The sequence below is a fragment of the Physeter macrocephalus genome, chromosome 6 (genome assembly GCF_002837175.3).
Source record: "Physeter macrocephalus isolate SW-GA chromosome 6, ASM283717v5, whole genome shotgun sequence".
Taxonomy (NCBI): domain Eukaryota; kingdom Metazoa; phylum Chordata; class Mammalia; order Artiodactyla; family Physeteridae; genus Physeter; species Physeter macrocephalus.
Genome location: NC_041219.1, coordinates 45560956 through 45586557, shown reverse-complemented (window position 1 = coordinate 45586557; position 25602 = coordinate 45560956). Strand labels below are relative to the sequence as shown.

Below are 25602 nucleotides of genomic sequence, written 5' to 3'. Positions count from 1 at the left end.
AATGCATTTTCATTAAAAAAAAAAATTAGTACAGCCAGTCAAATCAAAGGCCTTAAAGGTGCTCATAAAATTTAAGTTTGTAATTCTGCTCTAAGAAGCCATTCTGACAAAATACTTGAAATTCAAAAAAAGCTGAATATACAAAAACGTTCACTGTGATTTTAAAAATAATTATAATAGATACAATCTAAATGTCCCCTAATAAGAATGGTTAAAGTCAGCAAGGTAATGCTATAATGAAAACCTACACACCCATCTCCCAGGTTCAGCCATTATCAACACTGTCATGTTTGTCATTGATGAGTATATCCATGCTCCACCCCATCTCAGTATTACTAAACATTTTTTAACAATTCTTTTTCTAATGTAAATTTTATATACACTGAAATGTACAAATCTGAGCTCTACAATTCTGACAAATGGATGTGCTGATGGTGATGAAGCTGGGGACACTGAACCCCTAAATTCTGCTGAGTCATCTTTGCTAGGAGAAGCAGCCCTTCTACCTGTCTGAGGAGGTCAACCCTGTTTTGACTGAGAACTTACAGGTATCTCCCCAGAGGCAGCTGCCTTGGTAGTTGTTTCTAGACCCACAACTAGACGTTACTCCCAGCAGGTCCCCAAAAGTTAGGTACAAAGTGTGACCCATGACGAGATGCACTATAATCCAAAAAGAACTGCATGATTTTTCCTATTTATATAGACAGAAATCTGTGACTGTGTATAGAAATGGATGTTCATGTGTGGGCTAATGGTGGAAGGAACATAAAGATGGATCAGGCTGAATTTATTGATAGGGGTCCACTAAGGAGAGACTCTGGATTCAATGCTGAAGCTTGAGGGCTCAGAAAGGCTCTAACGATTTATTTGGTTGGTTGGCTGAAACATGGATCAAAACGTAGCCTGCACTAAATGAATTCAAATACCAGAACTACTTTGCCATGTTGGAGAAAGAATTCTGCCTCAAGACTGCAACATCAACTTTTGCTTGAGTTTCCAGCCTGCAGCTCTGCCCTCTGAAATTCAGAAATGCCAATCCCCATGATCACATGAGCCAGTTCTTTAACATGAATCGATCGTCAACCAACCTACCTACCTACATATGCATACATACATAATATATCCCACTGGCTCTTTCTCTGTTGAACTCTGATCCAGATCCATATCCCTATGACATAGAACATTGCCAACCCCCTCGTGGAAGTTCCTCATGTCTATTTCTAATCAATACCCCCACCTCCAGAGGGAAACACTGTTCTGATTATTTTCACCTTAGTTTTGCCTATTCTAGCATGTCATATAAATGGAATCAGACAGTATGTACTCTTTTGTGTTGAACTTCCTTCATTAAGAATAATGTCCATGGTGTTCTTTTGATCAGTAGTTTGTTCCCTGTTTATTGCTGAGTGGTATTCCATTGTATGAATAGTCCACAATTTGTGTATTCATTCTCTTGCTGATGGACATTTAGGTCATTTCCAGTTTTTGGCTACTGTGAATAAAACTGTTATGAATATTCTTGTACAAGTCTTTTTGTTCCCGTTGCACTGCACCACTGCCAACACTTGGTATGGTTGGTCTCTTTAATTTCAGCCATTCTAGTGGATACATGTGTAGAGGTTTAACATGCATTTTCCTCACTGACTAACAATGATGAATACACATATTTGTTCACATATTATCTTATTATCCTTCTGATACCTGTAGGATTTATAGTGATATCCTCTTTCCTGATCACACAGCTCCAGCAGATTCATGGGAGTAATGTTCTTTAAGTTCCCACCTAACGATCTGTACCCTTTATAGCTGAAAGTTTCTTTTGCTGCAGATAAAATCTTTGGCTCACACTTTTGTTCTCTGAGCATCTTCAATACGTTACTTTATTTTCTTCTTTCATAAAGCTTGCCTTTTGAAAAGTCTGGTAACAGTTTCGTTTCCTTTCCTTCATAAATAGTGTGCTCTTTTTGTCTAAGTCCCCAAAAGAATTTTTCTTTTCCTTGCAGGTTCAGAATTTTACTAGACTATGTCTTGGTGTTGTTTTTTCCTGGGCTGATATTCTCAGGTACGTAGTGTGCTCTTTCTAAGGTAGTTTCAAATTTCTTTTTTTCAGGAAAATTTTAAATTATAGTTTTTAGTATTTGTTCTGTTCCCTTGTTTTGGTTTTCTTCTTCAGGGCTTCCTTCATGTGTATGTTCTAACTCTTTGCCTATTTAAAAAAAATTTTAATTTTTGGCTGTGTTGGGTCTTGGTTGCTGCGCACGGGCTTTCTCTAGTTGCAGCGAGCGGGGGCTACTCTTCATTGTGGTGCGCAGGCTTCTCATTTGCGGTGGCTTCCCTTGTTGCAAAGCACGAGCTCTAGGTGTGCAGGCTGCAGTAGTTGTGGCACTCAGGCTCAGTAGTTGTGGCTCATGGGCTTTAGAGAACAGGCTCAATAGTTGTGGTGCACGGGTTTGGTTGCTCTGTGGCATGTGGGATCTTCCCGGACCAGGGATCAAACCCATGTCCCCTGCATTGGCAGGCAGATTCTTAACCACTGCGCCACCAGGGAAGCCCCTGAAGTGATTTTAAATTTATTTCTAGTTCTTTTCTGAGTTTGTCACTTCATTACCAGGATTTTCTAATTCTGATATATGTTGTTTTTTCATGTTTTGAATGATTTGCTTTAAAAATTTTTAGCTTGTTTTAAAACAAAAGGGCATTGTTTTGATCTATTTTGTAGTCATGTCTTTCTGGCATGCTTTCATTTCTGTAGGGATGTTATTCTGCTCCTTATTCTCCTTTTGCTTTTAATAACTTTTTATGAGATTTAACCTAGAAGCTTTTTTTTTTTTTTGGCCGTGTTGAGCAGCATGCGGGGTCTTAGTTCCCTGACAAGAGATCAAACCTGCGCCCCCTACAGTGGAAGCAAGGAGTCTTAACCACTGGACCTCCAGGGAAGTCCCCTAGATGCTTTTTTTTTTTTTTTTTTAAATTAATTAATTAATTTTTGGCTGTGTTGGGTCTTCATTGCTGTGCGAGGGCTTTCTCCAGTTGTGGAGAGCAGGGCCACTCTTCATCGCGGTGCGCAGGTCTCTCACTATCGTGGCCTCTCTTGTTGCAGAGCACAGGCTCCAGATGCGCAGGCTCAGTAGCTGTGGCTCATGGGCTTAGTTGCTCTGCGGCATGTGGCATCTTCCCAGACCAGGGCTCAAACCCGTGTCCCCTGCATTGGCAGGCAGATTCCCAACCACTGCGCCACCAGGGAAGCCCTAGATGCTTTTTTAATTGCTTATTTTATATGAAATTAATTTCCTGTACTTTTAGAATAAGGCAAGATTTATAAAAGATTTAACTTCAGAGTGTAATCTTCTGTTGTTTTGGTGTAGTGGTAAAAAACAAGGCAGCTTGTTTCAGATCTTTCCTTAGTTCCTCTCCCTCACTTTGATTTTATTTATTTATTTATTTGGCTGCACTGCATGGCCCTTGGGATCTTTTCCCCCGACCAGGGATTGAACCTGGGCCATGGCAGTGAAAGTGCCAAGTCCCAACTACTGGACTGCCAGGGGACTCTCTTTCCCCCCTCTTTGATTTGGATCATCTCATTCCTTCCTCTCTTTAGTTCCTAACCCGCTCAATTTCTATTCTACTTACAGCAGTTTCCCTTAAGTGTGAGCCCCTGTCCTAGAAGGGAGCCCAGCACGTTCACACTTTCTTGGGCCACTGGATTGGCAAATCCTTCCCGTTTTCAGCTTCTGTTCTGAAATTGGCTCATCATCCTGACTGTGAATAGCTGTTGGTTATTTGGGGGTTCTCCTGTTTTCAGGTCTGTCAGTTAGCCTCCCCCACCATTGCTGCTTCCTTCTCCTTCCACACAGATACTGATACCACCCAGGTCTTGTGGTTGTACAGTGTGTTCATAACTGTATTTTGAGATTTTAGTAATACCCCATTACCTGGTGTTTGGGATACCAGTCACTACCTAGTTGTTCTATTCTTATTTGAAAATTTGGAAAGACTGAAAAACTATTATTTGCTGCCATCTCTCCAGAATCCCTGATTCTTTTTATAGTTTTTGGTTTCTTACTGAGATTCTCTATCTGTTCACACATTACACTTATATCTTCCTTTAACTCCTTGAGCACAGCTATTGTTAGCTGCCTTAAAGTCCTCATCTGCTAATTGTAACATTAGGGTTATTTAGGATCTGTTTTTATTGACTATATTTTTCTTGATTATGGGTCACATTTTCCTGATTCTTATGCCTAGTGATTTTTTGAAATGAACAGTAGAAATTATGAATGATACAATGTAGAGATTCTAAAATTCTGTTATGTTCTTCTGAAGACTGATTTTGTTAACTTGGCTGGATTCAAACTGCAAGCTCTGCTCTTAGTGGGAAGCAACTAAAATCTCTGCTCAGTCCATTCAAATTCTGGCTGCCAGTATTTTGCTGAGCCTCCTGGGATCTTGCCCTAGAATATAATGTAGTGATCAGCCAAGGATTTTGGAATATTTTATATGCAAATTTTGGACCTCACCCTTTGTTGCAGTACCCTCTTTCAGGATTTCCCATCTTTCTGGTTCCTTGCTAGTATCTAATTCTGTCCTTTGACACCTCAGGCCAATAAGGCTGTGGCTTCTTGCTGCCCAAGCTGTGTGGATTGGGGAGTGCCCTCAAGTAAAAAACTCTAACCACTTACATCTAACCCATTATAGCTCTTCTTTCAAGGACAGACTTATGCTGCTATTTCTGCAGGCTTTTAGGAAGCTCTCTAGTGCCTTCAAATACTTGTTTTTATTTTGTCCAGTTCTATAATCGTTATCGGAGGGTTAATCTGGCCAAACTATTCTACCATAACCTAAATATTATCTTTGTACTCAGAATATAAAAACTTAAATTTGTTTTTAAAAAATGTGTGTGCAGGGCTTCCCTGGTGGCGCAGTGGTGGAGAGTCCGCCTGCCAATGCAGGGGACACGGGTTCGTGCCCCAGTCTGGGAGGATCCCACATGCTGCGGAGCAGCTGGGCCTGTGAGCCATGGCCACTGAGCCTGCGCGTCCGGAGCCTGCGCTCCGCCAACGGGAGAGGCCACAACAGTGAGAGGCCCGCGTACAGCAAAAAAAAAAAAAAAAAAAAAGTGTGTGCACATGTTAACTAGGTGTTTTTAGGTGCCTGATCCTTGATATGATGAATGAAAAACAGTCTTAGGAAATAATAAGGAGCTTTGTAAAGGCAGTTAATGTGAGCTAGAGGTAACCTGTATATTTCTTTAGTTCTATTCCAAATATACCCATATTCTAACTCATACTCCTAAGAAGCAGTGGGATCTGTGGAAGCCCTACCTGCCATTGACAGGCCAGGTACGAGTGATGTCACTCACATAGCAAGAAGACTCACAACCTCCATCCAGCAGCACCATTTCCCCATCCTGGAACAAAAGTAAGACAGGTAAAAGTAGGTGACTTAATGACTGTCAGTTGTTTCTTCTTCTAATTTAAACTCTTCATGCCTTTCATTTTATAAAAACCAAAACAAAACAAAAACTCTACTTTAAAGGAGACTAATCTTCTCTGGTTCCTTCTCACAAGAAATAGCGTCTAAGTTTTTCATATGAATTCACACTGGCTCAAGAAAGATGGCACTGTAGAGTGGTTAAGTGCATTGGCTCTGGAACCAGAGTGCTTGGGTTTGAATTACTAGGTGTAAGCATTAGCATTTATGATTTATTAACATCATAAGTATTACCATTATCACTATTAATTAAAAAAATCCTATATAGGTTGGTATCCAGGGCCTTTATTCAAATATAATTACCCGTAACCATTTAACTTTAGAATATCACTTCCCTGGGCTTCCCTGGTGGCGCAGTGGTTGAGAGTCCGCCTGCCGATGCAGGGGACATGGGTTCGTGCTCCGGTCTGGGAAGATCCCACATGCAGCAGAGTGGCTAGGCCCGTGAGCCATGGCCACTGAGCCTGCGCGTCCGGAGCCTGTGCTCCGCAACGGGAGAGGCCGCAACAGTGAGAGGCCCGCGTACCGCCAAAAAAAAAAAAAAGAATATCACTTTCCCTTCTGCTCTCCATCAAAATACATGTGGGGGGAAAACAAACAAACAAACCCCAAACAAAAACCAAATGAAAAAACCAAAAAACTTTGGGTACATCTCTCTTTTACTACTTGTCATGTTATATTGAAATTTTCTATTTAAGCCCTTGAAGACAGGCCATATCTTATTCATATCTAAATAAGCATAGAACTTGGCACATAGTAGAATAATGGTCAAATAAGTACATATATAATAATGGCAAGAAGAATGAATGTGGTTTTTGTTTCTGGAAAAATGATACAATAAATTTTAGGTAACAACTAGATCCTGGACAAAAATATATTTTATGAAATGTTGACATTACATCATATAAGAGACATCTTAAAGACTTTTTTTCCTGAATAAAAACAACCCAGAACTGAACCTAGAGCTGAGTAGTGATAAGGTAAGTGTTACAGTATATAGGAAAGAAGGTGTTGCAAAGTGGGGACGACGAAGTGGAGATTCCTGCATTAACCCAGGACACTCACAGGGGATAATAGGGCCCCAGGTCATTAGGACCCACTTCACTTCTGGCAAAAGCATTTGCAAATAACATTTAGAGGAAATAGCACCCAAATTTGGGATTGTATAATTTCTCAAAAATAACAACAAGCAAATATGAGCTCACAATCAAAGGCTGTCAAGCACACGAGGCAGTAGGTCACTGTGAGTGAGAGTCAGCAGGAACAACAAGTACCAAATTTAGATCTTCCAGAATTCCACACAATGGAGTTATCAGATACAGAATTGCTATTATGAAATGTTTAAAGGGATAAAAAATGGAATCACAAAGGATAACAAGCAACAAGAGACAATTGAGAATAACTGTGGATTTGAAGGGAACCAAATGGAAATAAAAACAACTGCTGAAATAAAATACTCAGTGTATGGCTGAAGTAGTAGGTTAGACAAATGAAGAGAAAATTTAGTTTCCTGGAAGACAGACCTACCGAAATCCCCTAGAGTATGACACAGACAGACAAGGCAAATGTAAACATGAAAGAAACATTAGCTATTGAAAACAATAACGAGGTTTAACATACATCTAACTGAAGACCTTGAAGGAGTGAACAGAGAGAATGTAGGAGAGATGATATCTGGAGAAATAATGTCTGAGAATTTCCTAGAACTGATGAAGACATGAATCTACAGATTCAGGAAGCAGAGGTATCATAATGAGGACATGTAAAAATAAATTTGTATTTAGTTATATAATAAAACTGAGAAATACCAAAGAAAAAGAAATCTTAATGCAGCAAAAGCAAAAAGAAATTTCATAAAGGAATGATAATTATTATACTTTAAAATCAGCAACACTGAAAGTCAGAAGAAAGGGGTATAATCTATTAAAATTGATGACTGTCAATCTAGGATGGTTTTCCTCAGCATAGCCATCTTTCAAGAATGAGAATGAAATAAAGATGTTTTGGCTAAACAAAAGTAGAAAAAGTTTATCAGCTACACACCTTCATCTAAAGGATGTTCTTCAGGTAGAAGGAAGGTGATCCCAGAAAGGCCATCTAAGATGCAAGAAGGAAAGATCAACATGCAGGTAAATCTAAACAAACTCTGTTAGAAGGGGGCTCTGCTTTGATCTATTCCTGACAGCTAGATGTAGCTGTGGTGAGCTCAGAGGCAGAACCACAGGGCAGCCTGCTGTCTCTGACTAGATCTCTGCCAGATGCCTACCAGCCGGTCCATGACAGAGTCCTTCCAGATGCCCCAAAAGTCTTCTGCATTTCTCATGGCTTCTTGATGACTCTGCCCGCTAAGTTGAAAAGTTTCAGATAACTGAAGCCAGACTATGACCTAGAAGTTTTTGACTATTTTCTCTTATTTCTTATTTAGGTCACTTCATCTAATAATGACAATATGTCTCTCTCCCTGTAAAGCTAGATTTGTGCTTATTCTCTAGTTTTTCAAGGATGAATACTATATTGTTTAGGAATAGGTACACTGGTGGTAAAACTATGAAGAAAAACAAAAAAAAATGGTTAAAACAAACGTCAAGATGGTAGGAGACAGAAAGGGAGATGTGCTTGAGATTGCCCAAGGGACTACTAAGGTATAAGCAATGATCTTCTTATCCTTGATGGTGAATACATGGTTGTTCATTTTATCATTATTATTTTAAACATTACATTATATTTATTGTTTATAATATATGATGAATTTGTATTTAGAAATATAATAAAACTGAGAAATACCAAAGAAAAAGAAATCTTAATGCAGCAAAAGCAAAAAGAAACAGTGGAATATAATGAAAAAAAACACATGGAATATAATGAAAGTGAAATATTAATCCTTAAATAATTATAATTAGAACAGAAGAAAGGATGAAAATTAAGAGTTTAGGGAATTCCCTGGTGGTCCAGTGGTTAGGACCCGGTGCTTTCACTGCAGGGGGCCCGGGTTTGATCCCTGGTCCGGGAACTAAGATCCTGTAAGCCATGTGGCATGGCCAGAAAAAAGAGTTTAGCATCTAATTTAAGAAGCTTAAAAAAAGAACAAGAGAATAAACACAAAGAGTAGAAGAGTGAAATTAACAAAGGCCAGGGCACAGTGTGATGAGATAATAAACAAAGACAAAATAGCATTAATGATGTGCAAAGTTTTTTTATTTTAGTACTTTTATTTATTTATTTTAAAATTTATTTATTTATTTAATTTTTGGCTGCGTTGGGTCTTAGTTGCGGTACGTGGGATCTTCACTGAGGCATGTGGGAACGAAGTTGGTTTTAAAAGACTAATAAAAACCCACAACAGTGAGAGGCCCGCGTACCGCAAAAAAAAAAAATAAAATAAATAAAAATAAAAATAAAAACATAAAAGACTAATAAAAACCCACAAACCTCTGCTGAGATTTCTTTGCACAGATATTAAGTATACAGAATTAAGTCTGTTTTGTCAAATGTATACACCCATGTAACCACACCCTCATGGCCTTACCAGTCAACACGCCATCAGAAGCAACCACTGATCTGATTTCTATCACCATAGATTAGTTTTGCTTATTTCAGAACTTCATATAAATAGAATCATATAGTTTGTAACTTTCTTGTGTCTGGCTTATTTATTCAGTGTCATGCTTTTGGGATCATTCATGCTGTTGGCAGTGCTGTAGTTTGCTCCTTTTTATCTCAAGGATATACCACATGGTAATTTCCATATCTAATACCCTGGTTTATGGACCCCTGGACGATTATGAGTACACTTGCTATCAACATTCTTGTACAAGGCATTTTTTGGACATATGTTTTCATTTTTCTTGGAAAAATACCTAAAAAGAAACTGCTGGTTCACAGAGAATATGTATGTTTACTTTTAAAGAAACTGTCTATTAAGATTTATTAGAAAAGGGACTTGCCTGGTGGTGCAGTGGTTAAGAATCTGCCTGCCAATGCAGGGGACACAGGTTCGAGCCCTGGTCCGGGAAGATCCCACATGCTGTGGAGCAACTAAGCCCGTGAGCCACAACTACTGAGCCTGTGCTCTAGAGCCCACAAGCCACAACTACTGAGCCCTTGTGCCACAACTACTGAAGCCTGCGTGCCTAGAGCCTGTGCTCCGCAACAAGAGAAGCCACCGCAATGAGAAGCACGTGTATCACAACGAAGAGTGACCCCTGCTCGCCACAACTAGAGAAAGCCCACACACAGCAGCAAGGATCCAATGCAGCCAAAAATAAATAAATAAACAAACAAACAAACAAAGATATCAAGAATGTAAAAAGGTACATAAAGGGAAAATAAAACAAACAAAAAAAAACAAAAGAAAAAAGAATGTAAAAGGGTACATTACTACAAACACAAAAGATTAAAATGTAAGATAATACTATGAGTAATTTAAAAAACTTAGACAAAATGGTACAAAAATATAATCTACCAAACTGTCTCAGGAAGAATGGAAATATAAATTGATAAAAACACTTTGGAGGGGGTTTCCCTGGTGGCGCAGTGGTTGAGAGTCCGCCTGCCGATGCAGGGACATGCCGCGGAGCGGCTGGGCCCGTGGGCCATGGCCGCTGTGCCTGCGCGTCCGGAGCCTGTGCTCCGCGGCGGGAGAGGCCACAGCAGTGAGAGGCCCGCGTACCACTAAAAAAAAAAAAAAAAAACACTTTGGAAATGTCTGGCATTTTCTATGAAGGTTGCAAATATGCATATCCTATGACCCAGCAATTCCATTATTAGGTGTCTCTTAGGCAACCTTGATAACTTGATAACATGAATAATGAATAAGAATGTTCACAGAACATTGTTCATAATGGTAAAAACCTGGAAAATATATAAATATCCATCTATGGATATTTATCACATTAAGAAATTCAAACTGAGAAAATTTTATAATATTTATTTATTTAAAAATAACAATAAACCCACTAATTACATGCTAAAATAACATTTTTAATGAAAATAACTATTTTTCTAAATAAAAATATTTATTAGAAAAGTGGCATTGTTTTACATTTTTGCAAATCTCTGTCTAGCATAGACAAATAGAAGACAGCTGGAGTCTCATATTTGCTTCTGCATTCAATTTGGTGTGATATTGCATGTCATAAGGCCTCTGGGATACTTCACCGTACAGTTGAGAGAAAACAAGAGTGAAAAAGAGCACATAATATAATGTCTTAGCATTCTTATGAAAATATATTTAACTTCACAGACCATACTCTACCTGCTATTCTACACTCCAGCAATTACAATAAACAAACTACAGAGGCATACAACAATATACTGCTGTACAAAAGAAGACACAGACATAATATTTCAAATACATAAAGTTCAAACATGACCAAAACCAAACTATATAAACTATATTATTTATTATTTATTTATCTATTTTACATTATTTATTAATTGTAAAATAAAAAGAAAAGCAAAGACATGATCACCATCAAAATTGGGAGAGTGTTACCCTATCAGGGAGAGGAGTTATCACAGGGAGGGAAGAACCACATGGTGGAAAAGCTTCTTGGGGGTGGGGGGACACAGTAATGTCCTACTTCAGGGGTTAAGTGTTTCCTGTAAAGGGCTAGATAATATTTATTTTGTGGACCGTACTGCCTCTGGTGCAACTACTCAACTCTGCCATGGGGTGGGGGTGGGGGTGGGGGAGTGGAAACCACTGTGTTCCAATAAAACTTTATTTAAAAAACAAAGTGTCAGGCTGGATTTCACCCAGAGGGCTGTAGCTTGCCAACGCGTTTTATTTCTTGACCTGGGTAACGGTCACATGGGTGTTAACTTTATAATTACCCATTAAACTATTCTTTTATGGTTTAAGTACTTTTCCAGTAGTTACATTTTACAATAAGAAATGTAAAATAAATAAATAAATAAAAATAAAAAGAAAGAAATAGAAAGCCTCAGTATATTAAAGAAATTGAATCATAGTTAAAAATCCCACAAAAGATATCTGGCCCAAATAATTCCACATGAGAGTTCTACCCAATTTTCAAGAAACATTAATTCAAACCATTTTACAATATTAAAAAGTAAACTATTCATTTTATGAGTTTAGTTTGACCTTGAAATGAAAACCATAAAGTCAGTATGAGAAAAATTATAAGACAATCTCACTCTGTACACAAATCAGAATATCCTAAACAACACATTAGCAAGTTGAAAGCAGTAATGCCAAAGATAAGAAAAGATGCTTAACTTCACTGGTAATTGAGGTAATGGAAATTAAGACCACAATGAGATACTGTTTTATTCCAACTAAAATGGCAAAAATTAAGAAGTCTGATAATATCAGGGGATGGAAAGGATGTGGTCAACAGAATTGTACACTGCTGGTAGGAATGTAAACAGATACAAATACCTGAGAAAAAATTTGTATTATCTTATCATACTTGAGTTAAAAGTTTGAGTTCCCAAAACTACATATAGCAATATATGATATTTATATATTTCATAAACAAGCAGAACTAATTAATATTGTTTGGGGAATCATGTCTATGTGATAAAACTATTGAAAAAATCAAGAGAATGACAAACAAAAATTTAGGATACTGGTTAGTACCTTTGGGAGGGAGGCAGTAGGGTGCCAGAGCATAAGGGTACACACGCAGATGTAACATATTGGTAATGTTCTGGCTCTTGAGTTGAGTCATTGGTTCATCATGGGTATTCATTAAAAAAAATTATATTGTATAATTTATGTTTGCTATATTTATTTTTGGAATTTACTGTAAATTAAAGTAGATAATTAAAAATAGACTTAATAAAGGAATACACGATTCTTTACTTGTATAGTCACTTGGGGAGAAAACCATAAAAAATAAGTTCCCTCACAGCTAACAAGATAGTCGTAAAACCTGCCTGCTCCCAAAATATCCTTGGCCCACTGTTGCCACAAGTCCTTAGCAAAGGAGTTTTATCAAATGAAATGAGCAGAGGCTTTAGACTAGAATAGCTGGCTCTGCACTAATGAGTTACCTAATTTTTTAGTTTATTTTCCTCATCTATTAAACAGGCATGTTAATAATTGTTCCTATCTCACAGTGCTAATGTGTAGATCAAATGAGATCATGTCTGTAAGGGATTTAAAAATAGCAGTTAGTTTGTGAAAGCTGAAGTTTAGGGGACCATGAGGTTAGAGTTTTCTACTAAGGCATCTGGACCCAGAGGAAGCAGCACTGAAGGGGATCTGTGTACCTTGATGCGTTGATTGTTCTTCACATAGTGCAGGGTGTTGGACCGATTACCTCCAGCAACCACAGGCGGGTAGGCTAAGATGTCTGCACCACGGGCCCGGCATTCAAATTCAAACTGAAAAACAACAGCAAAGTACGACTGAAAGTTTGACTGAGATTTCCTCAGGGCAGCCCCAGCCCAGGTTCTCTTCAACAGCCCATACCTCCATTCAAGTACTTATCTTAACAATGGAAAACTATTCGTCACATCTTTTTAACCAAACTTTTATGCTGTAACTTAAGGCCATTTCTTTTATGCTCACCCCAATACTGTTATTCAACTCTATTATTAAATCTATTCTTTTCTCCTGAGTGCTCTAAATTTCCTGTGATTTTCAAACTGTTAAGTCCAGAAGAAAACATGGAAAACCTATGATTGGGCTGAGTACAGAGAAACAGTCAGATACTTTACATGTTACTATTTGTTTTTTCTTATTTAGATCAACACTGAAATATGGCTTGCATTTTTAACATCAGCTCTAAATTACTAATTTCAACCTTTCAAATAGCTACTGACCTACATGCTCTGGAAATGTGAAAAAGGATGCTAGGCAAATGGTAAATTCTACTAATTTCATTATATCTTAGGATGGAGCTGGAGACTGGTTCATATCTGCTACTATCTGCAACACCACCTCAGATTCTTTGCCTTTACATTTACTTAAACAGTATTATTCTTCTTAACTCACACTTGCGAAAATCTTTCCTTCTTTACCCGTTCTACTTTGCAATTTTCTCCATCTAATTGTAGCTCTACATATTTTAGACTCATCTAATAAATTACCACTGACAATTAAGAACCAAATCCTCTCCACTGATATCTTGCTCACTTCCATGAAAGCCAACTGGATGCCATATGCAAATCAATGAAATTACATTTGCGGCCAACAAAACTTTTCCAGCCATTTAACGCTCACCTTAGCATAAAGAAAGCCTTCCTCAACAGGGGCTTTACTGGCAAACATGGTCTCTATGAAAGCCTGCAAAAAGAATGAAGAATGAAAAGAACATAGTCTCATTTTAACTACGCTGCTTATTCAAAAGTTCAAAACACTGGAGCTCAAATGAAAAGCACACTTCTCCCCAGCTTTGTCAACCTCAAGTTATGGCTTTGTGGGCATCATAATACAGATTTCCAAAGGGGAAAATACTGCTTTCAGTAATAGTTGACTGATGACAGACTTAGTGGAAGGGCACCCAACCTACCCGCTTAGAATATACATTGTATATAAGAATAAGCTACATGGAAACACATTTGACATTTACATTACAAAATGCTTCTACAGCCCTGGAATGTATGAAATTGTGGATTGACTGGTCCAGTCTACAGCAGAGTTTCCTAACCCTGGCACTATTGACATTTTGGGCTAGATTATTCTTTGAGGGCTGTCCTGTTCAATGTAGGATGACAGTAGCATTTCCCAACTGTGATAATCAGATGTTGCCAAATGTCCCCTGGGGGACACAGAACTGCCCTCAGTTGAGAACCACCGGCCTATACTACCAATGTAAGTATTGTAATTCTCTGTGAGAGCCACATTATATGTGTGTCATGTTTTCTACCTTTATAAACATACATGTTTATAATTCACCACTGTACCTTGTTCCAAAAAGGATTCTGATTAGCTTACATGGATACATAAAATACAAGATAGCATGAATTCATGGTAGAGTTAAAAAAAACGAAGGCTTGAGAGGAATGGAGCTAAACAAAACCAAACCAAAAAGAGGCATACCATAATGACCTTCACAACTACTATGGCTAATATGTACAGGCCACATATTAATCTCTGAGTTTTCTAGCAGTCAATGGGAAAAGGGAAACTCTGTCGGCTATATAATTTCCAATGTCTGTGGGATAAAAACATACCAGTTGCACAGGAATATGATTATATGATACTACAACTAGAAAGGAATTTCTCTCAAGTTGTTAAATGAAGTAATGAATTGAGGAAGAAATGTTTTTAATAACACTTCTTAATACAAGGTAACATCATCATAAAGCCCAAGAGAGGAAAAGCAAGCGGGATGTAATGGGAATATCTGCATGGCCTGCTGCCTTTTCTCATTCTGATCTTTCTTCAGATGTCTCAACCTCAGAGAGGCTTTTCCTGACCACCCTATCTAAATTAGCATTTTCCATCACACTTTATCCCCCTCCATTGTTTCATTTTTCCTCACAGTATTTAATTCCAGCTGACTATATATCATGTATTTGTTTACTGTCTCTCCTCAGTAATGTATGCAGACTGAGGATAGGGACACAGGGACAGTCTGTTTTGCTCACCACTATATCCTTAGAACCTAAAGCAGTGCCTGCCACCACAGGAGGTACTTAAAATAAATATCTGCTGAATAAATTAGCAATTAAAATTAGTTAGGGACTAATTAGGTGGTCCAGTGGCTAGGACTCCGAGTTTCCACTGCAGGGAGCATGGGTTCAATCCCTGGTTGGAGACAGGGGAACTAAGATCCCATCCTGCAAGCCACGAGGCGTGGCCAAAAGGAAAGAAAATAAAAATCATGACAGAAAAAAGGAAAAGTGTGGTAGCTCTACTGAGGCTCATACACTTTTTTTAAGAAAAATATTTATTATTTTATTTATTTATTTTGGCTGTGCCAGGTCTTAGTTGCAGCATGTGGGATCTTTGTTGAGGCATGCATGCAGGATCTAGTTCCCCGACCAGGGATCCAACCCGGGCCCCCTGCAGTGGGAACGCAGAGTCTTACCCACTGGACCCACCGGGGAAGTCTTGAGGCTCATAAACTTAAAAGAGGGATTTGTCTTTTTGTTTATTTCCTTTCAAACAGTTAATGAATGGTACAGAGAATTTTTGAAGTCATGGCCCTTTGACACTGCTATGCAGACTAAACAAGATAGAAAACTTCCTTTTGCTTCGTAGGTGGTCAAACGCCTGATTTTGCTTTACTTCTTTTTGTAATCAACGTGCTTCCTATGAATCCATTTTTTCACAGACGATTCCAGGTATATATGGTACGTGCTTCATGCCACCTATCCTCACTATGCGTGTGATACCTTTTCTGTAAAGACCAAGGGGCAAACTTTATGACTGCCACTTATTAGGTTGTCTTGTCACAATGTAGCCCACACTCCCAACTAACACTTAACTCTCTTACCTCACTAGTTGCTATTTATTTTTTTTTAAACTTTGTTTTATTTATGTATTTACTATTTTTTAAAATTTCATTTATTTTCTGGTTGCGCTGGGTCTTTGCTGCTGCGCGCGGGCTTTCTCTAGTTGCGGCGAGCGGGGGCTACTCTTCGTTGCAGTGTGTGGGCTTCTCATCGCTGTGGCTTCTCTTGTTGCGGAGTATGGGCTCTAGGTGTGCAGGGTTCAGTAGCTGCAGCGTATGGGTTCAGTAGTTGTGTCTCATGGGCTTTAGAGCGCAGGCTCAGTAGTTGTGGCGCATGGGCTTAGTTGCTCCGTGGCATGTGGGATCTTCCCAGACCAGGGATCAAACCCGTGTCCCCTGTGTTGGCAGGCTGATTCCTAACCACTGCGCCACCAGGGAAGTCCCACTAGGTGCTATTTAAATGTTTGTGTTTTGACTCTTTAAAAATGTAAAATGGGTTTTCTTTGCATTTCACCCTGTGCATCTCATAATCAGACTACATCATGAATGGATACTGTATAGTTTATGGAGAAGGGAGAGTGGAGAGAAAAAGCATTTCACAAATGATTTCATAAAGGTTTTGTGTGTGTGTCCCCACAGGGGTGATGTTAGAATAAGGAGACTGTGCCATTTGGAAAGGAGGGGAAGGGCACTCAGGGCAGAGGGAAGACACAGGACGATGGTCCATGTCAGCGAGTTCAGGATGGCCAGCACCTATGTCAGCACATATGGAGGAACGAGAAGAGATGAAGCTGCAAGGGTAGGTAGCAGGGGCCACACCATGAAAGGCCTTGCATGAGCATGTTGAAATGTAATCTTGAAAACAACAAGGAGCCACCCAGTTGTTTAAGTAGTAGAGGGACATCAGATTTATAAAGATCACTCTGCCACGGTAGAGTTATACTCAGGCAATAATGGAAGCAAGTAGACAGCAAAGGGATACTAGGTGTTCCACTGTGCTAGGCATAGGTCAAAATAACACAGCTAGGTATTTAAACCCCGGTCTGTTCTCTCCTACACTATTCTGCCTCCCTAGGAGGGCACTTGTGGACTAGTTAATTAGATATAAGGGTTGGGGAGAAGCAATTATCTGGATAATTTCCATATTTCTATCTATGGTTGTTGGGTAAACATTGATATTATTAACCATGAGAAAGAATACAGGAGGAGAGTCAGGTTTGGTGGAGGGAGAGCACAAGTTTAGATACTTACAGGAAATTCAGGGAGAGATGTCCAGGAGGCAGGACGTGTATTCAGCCACAGGTGAGATCAGACCTGGAGAAAGTCTGACTCCCACCCCACTTTTCCTTCTGCCCAAATATTCTAGCAATTCTCTGTCTGTAAACATTACTTAACTCTAATGGCAAGGTCCTTTACTTATTTTAAACCAAATCAGAGTGCCACACAGTCCAACTGATTAGTATCACATAGGCACAAATTATATTTGGCTTGCCCCCCAAAAGAAGGGAAATTTTTGTTTGGGCTAAGCCACAGAAATATAGCATAACTATTCTTTTTTGTTGTTTGGGGTTTTTGTTTTTGCTTTTCTTAGCATAACTATTCTTAAGGAAACTATTTTGTCCAAATATCCAAAAATCTTACAGAAACATTCTAGATTAGAATTGGGAAAACTGAGGGAATACAATCACTGACAGCTAGAAATTGTTTATTAAGAAAAATAAGGCCAGTACTTCCCTGGTGGCGCAGTGGTTAAGAATCCGCCTGCCGATGCAGGGGACACGGGTTCGAGCCCTGGTCCGGGAAGATCCCACATGCCACGGAGCATCTAAGCCCATGCACCACGACTACTGAGCCTGTGCTCTAGAGCCCGCGAGCCCCAACTACTGAAGTCCATGCGCCTAGAGCCCGTGCTCCGCAACAAGAGAAGCCACCGCAATGAGAAGCCTGCGTACCGCAATGAAGAGTAGCCCCCGCTCGCCACAACTAGAGAAAGCCCGCAGGCAGCAACGAAGACCCAATGAGCCAAAAATAAATAAATAAATAAAAATTTAAAAAAAAATTAAAAAATCCTCTTTGGATTTCTTAAAAAAAAGAAAAATAAGGCCAAATTCCATCTCCCTGTCTGTTGTCATTACTGAATTTGTAGATAAAGGGAATACCACAGACTTAATACTTCTAAATTTTAGGACAATACTTAAAATAGTCTCTCAGGATAACTATGTGTGGACAAGTGACAGAAGTGTGGGTCAGAATACTCCTAGGTAGATTTAAAACTGATTTTACACCTTATTCAAAGACATCTGATCATTGGACTGATATCAACTCCTCTGGAGCCCTTAACATTATCCCACAGATCTAGTCTTAGTTTGTCTTCCTTATTTTAAAAATCAGTGATTGCAGGAAGACAAAGACATATGCTTATCACATTTATAATTAGCTATAAGTAGTCTTTGCTGGTCTGGCCGTGGCAAGAGCACTGGACACTGTACTTGAAGGACACTGACAAACTACAGCACAGAGGAGGGTTACCAAAATAAGGGAAAATATAACAAATGAGGAATAGTTAAGGAAAACAAGTCTTCACTTTGGAAGGACTAAGGTAGAACACAGGAAAGCAGCCTTCAAATGTCTGTGTGCTATTCTGCTGTGAGGTTAATTCCAGCAGGTCTGGAATTAGCCTGAGCTGTTTTGCTAAAGTTCCCACTCGGCACTGGTCCTGGTCAAAGTCTGAAATATGCTGGTTAACAGCGCTGAGAAGAGTTTCCAAGCACTTTGTTATCAGCTTGTCAGTACTGATAACAGTGAGATTAATAGTTTGTACTTGGTCTCCCTGGGACCTCTGAAGGGCTATGCTGTTTCATAGCAGGAATATGCTAATGTGACCAAAACCCAAAAATCCCTAGCTGAGATTCCATCTGGGGCTCCCTGGTTCCAAGGTGTTCTATGCATGCATCTGTGGTTCCTGAGCCACGGAGAAAATGTACCATGCCCGGTCCTAAGAGAGGACAACAGAAGTCTGCACCCAGCTTCTATGGACCTGGATGTGAGACAGTCATTGGGTGTGACAAGTATTCTTATATTAATGCTGTTGCTATACTGTACCCTTCTTCTGTACTAACTGTAGACTTGTAAGCACTGTCACTGAGTCTTCTTTAACAACTGACCTGTTTAACTGCCATTGTTAGTACAGTTGGCATCTAATTCATTCATTCCTTTTTTAAACCTGAGGTGAAATTCACATTACATAAAATTAACCAAAAAAAGTGAACAATTCAGTGCCATTTACTATATTCACAATGTTGTGTAGCCATCACCTTTATCTAGCTCAAAAACATTTTCATCACCCCAAAAGAAAATGCCATACCTAGTAAACAGTTACGTTCCATATCCCCCTCACCCTAGCCCCTGGCAAGTATCAATCTGCTTTTAGTCTCTATGGATTTACATATTCTGGATATTTCATATAAATGGAATCATACAACACGTGATCTTTTGTGTCTGGTTTGCTTCACTTAGGATAATGGTTTCAAGGTTCATCAGTGTTGTGGAATGTATGTTATTCCTTTTTATGGCTGAATAGTATACCACTGTATGTATTGATATATATACTACATTTTGTTATTCCATTCATCCATTGATGGACATGTGAGTTGTTTGCACCTTCTAGCTATCCTGAATAGTGTCTCAATGAACACTTGTGTACAAGTATTTGTTTGAGTACCTGTTTTTAATTCTTTTGGGTATATCCCTATGAGAAGAACTGTCAGATCATATGATAATTGTTTAATTTTTTCAGGAACCCCCAAGTATTTTCCACAGTGACTGAACATTCCCACTGGTAATGTGCGAAGGTTCCAATTTTTCCACATCCTCGCCTACATTTGTTATTTTGTTTGTTCGTTTAGTTTTTAATAAGCTATCTTATTGGGTGTGAAGTGGTATCTCATTTAGATTTTGATTTGCATTTCCTAAGTGGCTAATGATATTAAGCATCTTTTCATTTGTGTATCTTCTTTGGAGAGATGTCTATTCAACTCTTTTGCCCATTTTGTAATTGGGCTGTTTGTGTTTTTGTTTTTCAGTTGCAAGAGTTCTTTACATAGTATTCTGAATACAGACCATTATCAGATTTATGGCTTGAAAATATTTTCTCCCACTCTGTAAGTTGTCTTTTTATTCTCTTGATAATGCCCTTTGACACACAACAGTTTTTAATTTTGATCAAGTCCACTTTATCTGTTTTTCTTTTGTTGCTTATTTTCATTTTATATCTAAAAATCCATTGCCAAATTCAAGGTCATAAAGATTCACCCTATGTTTCTGTTAAGTTTTTTTTTTTTTAGGTACGTGGGCCTCTCACTGTTGTGGCCTCTCCTGTTGCGGAGCACAGGCTCTGCGGCCATGGCTCACGGGCCCAGCCGCTCCGCGGCATGTGGGATCCTCCCGGACCGGGGCACGAACTCGCGTCCCCTGCATCAGGAGGCGGACTCTCAACCACTGCACCACCAGGGAAGCCCTGTTAAGTTTTATATAGTTTTAGCTTTTAAGGTTAGGTCTTTGATTTATTTTGAGTTAATTTTTATATCTGGTATGAGGTAGGGGTCCAAGATCATTATTTTGCATGTAGATATCCAGTTGTTCCAGCATATCTGAATTATTCTTAATATATGGTAAAGGCATTATTTTGAAAGAAAAAGAATGATTCTGATAAAAAGGGTGAAAAGAAAAACTATGAGCTTGGATGATTGCCAAGCCACCACTGGTTTAAAGTAGCACTGGCTTTGAAATCAGTGGAATCTGAAAATGACAGAACCTGAACTTTAGCAGCTAGAATAATGGACTAGAAAGGAACTGCAAACCGATAGTGGTCTTGTTAAAAACTCAGTGATATGGTTGCGGCTTTCAGCATTGATCTGAGAAAGTTCAGAATCCTCTTCAGATGAGTTTCACCTACTTTGAGCGGCAGGTAAAGCTCTAACCAAAGGAACCTGGGCCACTGTAATTTTTGATGAACCAGCTAAGCTTGTGACACACATTACAACTAAGATAATTGAGGTAGGGCAAACTGTTTGATGGGGGACAAAAAAAAATCACGGAAGGGGTTATTTGGTGAAGGAAATGAGTCATTTTTCAGATTTACATGCAACACCCTGATGAACTAAAAATGGTTCCTAAGAATTTTAGATCAAGGAGCAGTGTACTGGCTTTAAACACTGTTGAGTGGAAGGTAATTAGGGCTCACTGTAGCTACAGAGAAACCCCTAGTTTACTAGAATGCATTAAGGGAGGGGTCCACCATACATATCCAGAGATGGGCAATTGCCCTGCTTCTCCCTTGTCTTATAAATGGTTGGTGCCTACTGAAGCTGCAGAAATGCTGTAGATGTAGGCAGTATTGCACTGGCTGTATGATGAAGGAAATGAGCATCCTTATGGAATGCCCCTTACTAAATTTATAACAGACACTGTGATAAAGGATGCTCACCAGCAGGGGCTTCATATATGGCTTTGCTGTTGGATCTCAGGAGGATGTAAACAGGTAGTTTCAGAATTTTTATCTCAACTTCCTCATATGGATAATAAAAAGATAATATGGAGTTTAGGACTTTACAAGAGAAATAAAATCAGTAAGAAAGAGGACACCAAGGGGATGAAGTTGAACCCTTGTCTTTTTTTTTGATGAGTTGTTAAGAGTTCTTTACATATTCTGGATACTAGATCTTTATCGGATATAGGATTTGCAAATATTTTCTCCCATTGCAAAGTTGCCTTTTCACTCTCTTGATAATATTCTTCGATGCACAAAAGGTTTTATTTTTTTTTTAAGTTTTTAATTTTGATGAAGCCCAATTTATCTATTTTGTTGTTGTTGCTAGTGCTTTTGGTGTCATATCTAGGACTCCACTACTAAATCCAAGGTCATGAAGATTCACCCCTATGTTTCTGCTAAGAAACACATACAAAAATTAACTCACAATGGATGAAAGAACTAACCTTACGAGCTAAAACTAAAGAAAACTCTTAGAAGAAAATATAGGTCTGAATCTTTATAGCTTTGAATTTGGCAATGGATTTTTAGATATGACAACAAAATAAGCAAAAAAAGAAAACTAGATAAATTGGACTTGATCAAAATTAAAAACTGGGGCTTCCCTGGTGGCGCTGTGGTTGAGAATCTGCCTGCTAATGCAGGGGACACGGGTTCGAGCCCTGGTCTGGGAAGATCCCACATGCCGCGGAGCAACTAGGCCCGTGAGCCACAACTACTGAGCCTGCACGTCTGGAGCCTGTGCTCCGCAACAAGAGAGGCCGCGATAGTGAGAGGCCCGTGCACTGCGATGAAGAGTGGCCCCGCTTGCCACAACTAGAGAAATCCCTCACACAGAAACGAAGACCCAACACAGCCAAAAATAAATAAATAAATAAATTTTTTTAAAAAAATTAAAAACTGTTGCGTGTCAAAGGGCATTATCAAGAGAGTGAAAAGACAACCTACAGACTGGGAGAAGATATTTGCAAGCCATATATCTGATATTTTACATAGTATTCAGAATACTACGTAAAGAACTCTTACAACTCAAAAACAAAAAGACAAACAGCCCAATTACAAAAAGGGCAAAAGAACTGAACAGACATCTCTCCAAAGAAGATATACTAAGATCCAATAAGCACACAAAAAGATGTCCAATACCATGAGTGACTAGGAAAATGCAAATCAAAACCAAAATGAGATAACATTTCACATCCATTAGGATGGCTATTACCAAAACAAACAAACAAAACCCTCAAAAACCTAAAAACAAGTGTTGGTGAGGATGTAGAGAAATTGGAACCCTCGTATATTGCTGGCAGAAGTGTAAAATGGTGAAACCACATGGTTCCTCAAAAAGTTAAACATAGAATTACCATATGATCCAGCAATTCCACTCTGATGCATATATCCAAGAGAATTTAATGCAAGGACTCAAACAGATACTTGTACATCAATGCTCATAGCAGCACTATTCACAATGGGCAAAAGGTAGAAACAACCCAAGTATTCATAAACAGATAAATGGATAAATAAAATAGATACAGGCTATACATACAATAGAATATTATTCAGTCACAAAAAGAAATGAAGTTCTGATATATATATGACACAGATAAATCTTGAAGACGTTCTGCTAAATTAAACAAGTCAGACAGAAAAGGGGAAATATTGCATGATTCTCCTTTTATAAGAAGAATATTTGCCTATTCTTACTTAGAATAGGCAAATTCATAGTAGATTAGAGGTTATGGGGGCTGGGGCGAGGGGAAATTGGGAGTTATTGTTTAAAGGTTACAGAGTTTCTGTTTGGGATGATTAAAGAGTTCTGGAAGTAGATAATGGTAATGGTTGCAAAACAATGTGAATATACTTAATACCACTGAATTGTACACTTAAAATGGTTATAATGGTAGTGTGTATTTTACAATAAAAAGTAGCAAATGGAAAGAAAATAAGGGAGCAACAATTCATTTTTATATGGCTAATTAAAAATGTTATGAAAAGGAAGAAAATGACAGAGTGCCAAACAATGATAATTTTACAGTAAGGTGGAGAACCTGCAACCGCTTGTCCTCAAACTCCTCAGGATATAAAAATCTCAAGGCAGATACACTCAATTAATCTGATTTAGAGGAATTTTAGAAAGAGAAAGATTCCAATGAGCCACTATCATCAGATACCAAAATACTGGATTTCAATATTAAGGTGGTAATGGAAGAAGAAGATTGATATGAAGGCCAAGGTCTCTTGACCCAATTCCTGGCAGGGGACCCAAGACCTTTTACAAATGTGTAAGTCAATGACTGGAGGTCGAGAAGAAATTGTTTTAGGTCTACTGGATACAGGAGCACAGTGTGCAGTACTGCTTAGGGCTGAAAATAAGCCCCTGAGGGATGACAGAATTAATTCAGGGGGATAAGGGGATGCTACTGTGAAAGGAATAAAAATTAAGGTCTGGGGACTTCCCTGGCGGTCCAGTGGTTAAGACTTCGCCTTCCAATGCAGGGGGTGTGGGTTCGACCCCTGGTCGGGGAACTAAGATCCCACATGGCTCGTGGCCAAAAAACCAAAACATAAAACAGAAGTGATACTGTAAAAAATTCAATAAAGACTTAAAAAAAAATTACGGTCTGGTTAAAAGTTGGAATATATGATAAAACAGCATATACTGTAGTATCTCCCTTACCTGAATGTATAACTGATATGGATATAATGTTTGAATGGAAAATCCTCCCCCTACTGGGTAATATGAAGAAAAGAATAACTTGGGTCTTCCCTTCATCCAGTACTCACTGGACATGCAACACAGGAGCCTTTAGAATTAACCTAAGCCAACTCAACTAGAAAACTGGAAACATTATTGGATACCTGGAAGGCAGTACTGCCCTGAATAAAGAAATGTCATATGCAGGTATATTAGTGTCCATAAATTCACTGTACTAGCCCAGTGGCCAATAAGGAAGGCTAATGAACCAGGTCACTAACAATAGACACAGACTCAGCTGTCCCCAATACACTCCACACTATTCAACTGATACAACAAGCTAAAGGAGACTGGTATCCTGTATTGATCTGGTTAATGCATTTTCCTCATTATCAATCACCAGTGAGAACCTACAATAACTTGCATTCATGTAGAATGGTTTCCAATATACGTTTACAGTATTATTTCATGCCAGAAAGCATTTCAACAAGGGCAATGCCCAAAGGAGTTCCATCATAAAATGGAAATGCACTATATGGAGTATGTTACCAGGGGATCCATGGGACAGACTCATCATCTTTATGAGCCTTTTTTCCTCAGATCCTTCCTTTTGACCAACTGCCCAAGGATGCCAGGCAATTGGTCTGGTTCAGAGATGGTAGTTCAGAATTAAAGACAATTCTGTATGGAAAGCAGATATTGAGTGCAGCAGAAGGTAAAATCCTTATCAAAGAACAAATTGGTCCACTGAGCTGAATTACATGCTGTATTCCTAGCCATGAGAGAAGAAATGGACACAAATAAAAGCCTCACTATTTGGGTAAATACTGACTCCAATGCACTTGAAATTGGTCTAACAATCGGCCATAAATAACTGAATAAGATTCCCACATGTGGGCCACCACTCTATATAAATCTCTATGGAAACTCTGAGGGTAAAACAAAGCAGGCCATGTTGATGCTCACCAAAGAAACCCTATGCCAGGGTTTGAAGGTGATTGGAATCAACTAGTTGATGGCCTAATTTGATCTCCTGAAATGTCAACAAAGGTCCATGAAATGAGCGGACATGGAGGAACTCAGGCCAGGCAGATGCACTGGACAATGACATAGACCACTGGCCCCTACCGAAGCTCAAATTGTTAATAAGAATTCTCCTTCTTGGAACAGTACAGTTCCATTTTTCTGTATTTATCCAATCTGTCCCCTTGTAATTGGGAATGGACTAGCTCTGTGGCTGGACCAGAAAATTCTACTTTAGGGGGGAAAGGTATGGGTTAAAATTAATGATAAATGGAAAGGTAAGGTTGTTGCTGAGGGAAAGGGAGCCAATAAATGAGTGCCACAAAAGGGAAAATCTAACAATTTTGGTGCCTCAAGAGATGCTTAAAGCAGGAGAATAATATTTCTTAGCCTTGACTCAGAAGCCCTTGCGTGAAGGGCTCTGATGAAATCTCTTCCTCTTTTGAAGAGCCAAAAAGAGAGCTTGACAATAGCCAACC

At 38.9% G+C, this 25602-nt stretch overlaps 1 protein-coding gene across 1 annotated transcript in view; it reads right to left on the bottom strand.

The window, feature by feature from the left end:
• Window positions 1-25602, bottom strand: part of XPNPEP3 (X-prolyl aminopeptidase 3) — a 61331-nt gene that overhangs the window by 5257 nt on the left and 30472 nt on the right. Inside the window, exons 5-7 of the mRNA XM_007099922.3 lie at window positions 13685-13747; window positions 12730-12843; window positions 5322-5407 (exon numbers count right to left, since the gene is read on the bottom strand). Coding sequence (XP_007099984.1) covers window positions 5322-5407; window positions 12730-12843; window positions 13685-13747 — 263 coding nt within the window. The remainder of the gene's footprint in view (window positions 1-5321; window positions 5408-12729; window positions 12844-13684; window positions 13748-25602) is intronic.